This window comes from Toxotes jaculatrix, chromosome 10 (assembly GCF_017976425.1).
Source record: "Toxotes jaculatrix isolate fToxJac2 chromosome 10, fToxJac2.pri, whole genome shotgun sequence".
NCBI classification, from domain to species: domain Eukaryota; kingdom Metazoa; phylum Chordata; class Actinopteri; family Toxotidae; genus Toxotes; species Toxotes jaculatrix.
The window spans coordinates 14,381,468-14,386,760 of record NC_054403.1 but is presented as its reverse complement, the minus strand read 5'-3'; the positions used below and the strand labels follow the sequence as shown (position 1 = coordinate 14,386,760).

Below are 5,293 nucleotides of genomic sequence, written 5' to 3'. Positions count from 1 at the left end.
CTGTCAGGGAGGGAGCCTTGCTTCAAAGGTCAGCAGAGCCAGTTGGGAATCTCCACGAGAGTCTGAGGTACAGTACAACTATGAAAACAACATTTCAATATTGCATCCGTTTTTTTTCCAATCAAACAACATTTCTGCCATTCTTGAAGTGTCACACTTTGTTTTCTAGATACTGAGCTGGATTGCTGAGATCTGTATTGCTTTGAGAGTCATCCACGAGAAAGGCTTGCTTCACAAACATCTCACACTAGAGGTACAGTAGTACACACTAAACAAACACTGATTAAAAGATTGTTTGATAAAACAATTGTATCGATTATGTGATACGTAATCATTCAAATCAACCTTTTTTTCCATTTGAAATTAAATAAATGAGCTTCTGGCCTGTCAAACCGTTTACAGTTATCAGTAAAAATATTTTAGTTGTGTGAATTCATGAAGAGTGACTTAATTAACAGTTTTACCTTCTCTCATTTTGTAGAACATACTCCTCAGAGAGTCTGGAATTGTGTGCTTGAGTGATTTTGGATCTATGAAAAGTACTGTATACCTTCTTTTTTAAACAAAATAAACTGTATACATTCCCGAGCTAAAGTTTTAGAACACCCAATTTTTCCAGTTTTGTTGTTGTTGTTTAGAAATTGCAGCAGTCCAGTGATTAACTTTATATCATACACAGGTAAGCAGTTAACTGCCCAAGGTAAAAAATAAATAAAGTTTAGGTCACCAAAAAAAACTGAAATTCAATCCCGTTTTCAGGGACTAAAATATTGGTGTTACAGATTTCCTGCCTCAATTTAAATAAAGTAAACCTTGAAAGTTGATGCAAACAATTTCTACAGGTGCCCCAGTGGGAATTACAAACCCTCTGCCTGTACAAAGGCAGTGATGGAACTGTTATTATACCCTCTGATGTACAAGTAACAAGGACAGACAGTCTGCTGGTCAGAGGTTCATCCTACAGTTGGATATGATCCAAAAATTAGAAGAAAAGAACTAGACAGTGACCACATGAAGATGGTTTGGGTGAACTGGACAGAAGGTGTAACAGAGGAATCAGAAACAGTGAGACACTGAATTTTGTAAATTTAAATAACAGCTGAAAAAACGAAGGTGTTCTAAAACGTAGTAGCAGTAGTGTATGTCTATAACATGCTGTTGCATTGATGTATTTAGTTTTATTGATGTGTTTGTTTTGTTTTGTTTTTTTTCCCACAGCTCAAAAAGCACTCAGTCAACTAATTCAAATCAAGTAGTAAGTAGGTTGAAGCAGTAAATTATCTGCCACCAGAAGTCTTCACTGAGAGAAACTATGATGAAAAAAGGTAAAAAGGTTTTTAAGCAAACTGAAAAATTGACTTGAGCCAACATTTTTGTGCTGTTATAATGAAAATAATAATGTGATAGAAATATAATTTTAAAACTATTATAGAATAGAGAGCTTAAGTCCTGACCTCACCTCTGGGACACCTGATGATCTACTAGCTTCAGTCACTCAGGGCCACCTCTCATTGATCAAGACTATTCATGTTCTAATATAAATGAGTATCTACTACAGTGCCTGCTAGTAGAGGCTAATGTTAAACAATTCTAAGTTTACTATATCATTAAAAAAACAAAAACAAGCTAACACACTATGACTATAGATACCAGCACAAAATGGAACAAATCAAATTTGAAGCATAAAAATACCAGGTCAGCACGCAGCATGCTCTCATGCTCATGTCATGCTCTATCTCCGCATGACAAGTGCGCAGAGAAAACCAGTAAAGACACCAACAAGTAAAAACTCTTTTTGCACTATGGATGAGAAAAGAAAAAGGAGTGTTGTGTTGAGTGTGGCGTAGAGCCATGAAATGACATTGCTGTTTCATTTGTTGAGTCAGTTTCTTGATGGTATCTACTGGAAAGAACACCAGACTGCAGCACACAAAAAAATGAACTCACATGAAATATATGAAAATACAGATCGGTCCCACTTTAACCCCTACTTGTATGGCAAAGGATGGTGTTTGATGAACATTGAAAATTGCAGCCAGCCTGTAGCAAAAAATGTTGTAATGTTGCACATCAGCCCAAAGCTACAGTGACAGTAAAATGTGTTTTATAAATACACTATCTCTAATAATAATGCTTGCTTTATTTATAGTGACATTTGGTCAGTGGGATGCATACTCTATGAGCTCTGTACTCGTAAACCAGCGGTAAGTTACACAAAGGTTTGCATGTTATCGAAAAATATATGTAATGAATGCGATTAAAAAGACCGACACAGCTAGGCTGTATATTCCTGTGTAAAATTCATAATATTATATGTAAAGAATATTCCACATTTTTACTGGAAGATTAAACCAACTCTGATCAGCAAAGGTCACTTTGACGGACAAGGAGCAGCCTACCAACTAACTGCTAACTGGTGTGTGGCAATGAGCCAAATCAGTGGTTCTTTTAGGATTTTCCTTTTTGAACAATGAGGACCATAATTTTATTACAATTATTAAGATGTGTTTTCCTTCAGTTCTCAGCAAACAGAACAATCATGCCCAAGATAATTGGTGGTCCTTACCCATGTCTCCCAGAGACATTCTCAGCAGAGCTTTGTGAACTCTTGAATGATATCTTCAATAAAGGCCGTCAATCAAGACCAACAGCCAGTGAGATCCTGGAACGTCCCCTCATTATAAGATGTCTCTCTAACAAGGTATGACTCCACCTGCTACTGGTGTTTTCAGTTAAGCCAGACAGCCACAGAGTCCTCTTGACTGCTCCATTAGTGTTATACACACCTGCCTACTACTGAGTAGGCATGTAGCTTACAGTAACACCAGACTGAAATGTAGTGTTTCACGTCTGATTACACCTAGAATCACTGATGAGTTTGGTTTGGAGTCTTTATTTTATTGCACCTGTAAACACACCCAACAATGGTGTCATGGGGTCCTGGAGTACACCTGTACATCACTGCAGTGAGGTTAGAAAAACCTCTGGAGACCAGCAAAAGTATATTTTGGGGGTTTTAACTTGCACTTTAACTGTATAACTATGTCATGTTACCTAGCTTTTCTCTAATACTGTCTATGCTTTTTCAATAGATCAAAACAACTCTGGAGGAACTTCAGACCAAGCTGACCAAGCTAAGAGATGTGGCTGATGGTTTGGAACGTGTGCATCAGAGTACCACCATCGTCAGCCTGGCAGGAGGAGTGATTGGAGCGATGGGGGGGATTACATCCATAGTGGGTCTAATACTGGCTCCATTCACTTTGGGAGCCTCTCTTATTGTCACTGGGGTTGGAGTGGGCGTGAGTGCACTTGGTGGGGTCACTGCTGGTGCCTCAAATATCACAAATATGGTCAACCAGTCCTCTGATTGCAAAGCTGTTCGAAGCATCCTCAAAGAGTTTGAACAGAAAATTCCAGCAGTTGTCACCTGGTTACAGGAGGTTGGCAACAGCATCCAGAACATCAGGAGCGGATTTGGCTCACTTGACACAGCAGATAGCCAGTTCACTCAAGAGAACCTGACAAGACTTGGCTTCAGGGCAGGGAAGGGAATAGGTGGTCTTGCTGAACTGATTCGACTAGTTCAAGTGACAAATATTGGAAGGATTGCAGCACAGGCATCCAGGGCAGTACGTGTGGCAGAGGTAGCAACAGGTGTTCTTTCTGGCTTATTCATAGCAGTAGATATCTTTTTTATTGCCATGGATGCTAAAGAGATACACCACATTAGACAGGCAAAGGCAGCAGAGGCAGCTGCTACTTCTGGGTCAGTGTCCAACTTTGACTCGTCTACGTCTACCTCTGACCAAGATGCACTTCTGTCCAGCTCAGTGATGCAAGAGCTCAAGCCTAAAACATCACAGGCACAGGACCAGTCTTCCTCTAAAACCACTCGAGTCAGATCTGAGATCATGAAATTTGTCCTGTCAGTCAGGGAGGCAGCAGACAACTTGGAGAAAGTCTTGGATGAGCTACAAAGCATCAGCTCATCTCTCCCTTCATTTAGAGATCAGAGAGAGCTGGAGTGGCAAAATATGGAATTAATGTAACCCAAACCAGAAGCACATTCAGTAAAGTGTAGTTAAGCCAAGTAGAAAATTCTGAATGTGCTGCCACCTGGTGTTTGCTCCATGGTGTGCAATTCATCTGTTAACATTCAAGCGCTGTCCACTGCTACATCACATTTGGGTGTGGTTAAGTGTACATCAAACCACACCTGACCACAACTACGTGTGATGTTTATTGAGGTTGAAGTAAAACAGACTTTTAAAACTAGAGCAGTCAGTGCAGCAAGGCATTTCATCTGTTAAAAAAGTGTCAAGTTGCTTTTTCAATATGCAGTAAGCCAACATTTTTTTTCGTACATTAATGTAATGATTTTAGTTTAACTTCATCTCAGTAGTTCTAGATCATTTTGCATGAATACGAGGATCTTGACATGCAGCTGGTTCTCTGCTAAATTAAACTGTAAGCTTGCGATTATCTTTTGAATGCATTTCTAATACATATGAATATTGTATATATCTATGTTGATGAGAAACAAGAGTCTCAGGGATTCAGTTCAGTGGCTCAGTGGTTCATACTGTCACCTTATACATGATTTACATGATGGTATTTTTCTTTGTGGGTTTTTTTTTTAGATTCAGGTTCGGTCAAATAGAAACTCTTAATTTTCTGTTAGTGTGAGTATAACTGTCATTTTCTGCCTATATGTATCAGTCCTGTGATAGTAACACACAGAGTTAAAAGTCATGTTTGCATCTGCTTCTGAAAAAATAAAGTTGTGTTCTCGGTTGCATACTGTTTCAACTTTAGTGATTTTTTTTCATGGTGACTTTCTCATCAATTTGAAAGGGCAGAAGAAACAAAAATACTCTACAGGCCCTGACACCTTGATTTCACTGTAGCGAATCGATCAAGTGAACAAGAAGTTTACACAATCTACAAACAGTTGCTGATGACAAGTGTTGGTCAGAATTACAATTTCTTAGTGCAATTTTTTTCCATAGTGAGAATAAAACTGAACTTTAACTATGTGTAAATGTGTTGTTGAGGAATGTGTCATTTTTTTAATAGATCAAACAGATTTCAGTGCCTCTGTCAGCAAGACAGCATTAATGACAGTGCCTTGCACAGTTCTCCACTGACCTGGTCCTTGCAAGCCAGATGTGGACAGCACAGAATGCAGTCATCCTTGACAAAATAATTGCTGCGGGCCACTGTTTTTTTCCACTAGCACACACCTTATGAGTGAACCCTAAAAATCTCACTTTCACAGGAGGACACCACA

General features: G+C 39.0%; 1 protein-coding gene across 1 annotated transcript; it reads left to right on the top strand.

The window, feature by feature from the left end:
- The first annotated feature begins 2,539 nt into the window (after window positions 1-2,539).
- On the top strand, window positions 2,540-4,801 carry LOC121188950 (apolipoprotein L3-like). The gene is made up of 2 exons (XM_041048899.1): window positions 2,540-2,701; window positions 3,093-4,801. Exons 1-2 carry the CDS (start codon window positions 2,540-2,542, stop codon window positions 4,050-4,052), a joined length of 1,122 nt encoding a protein of 373 aa, XP_040904833.1. The 3' UTR covers window positions 4,053-4,801.
- Window positions 4,802-5,293: the final 492 nt, after the last annotated feature.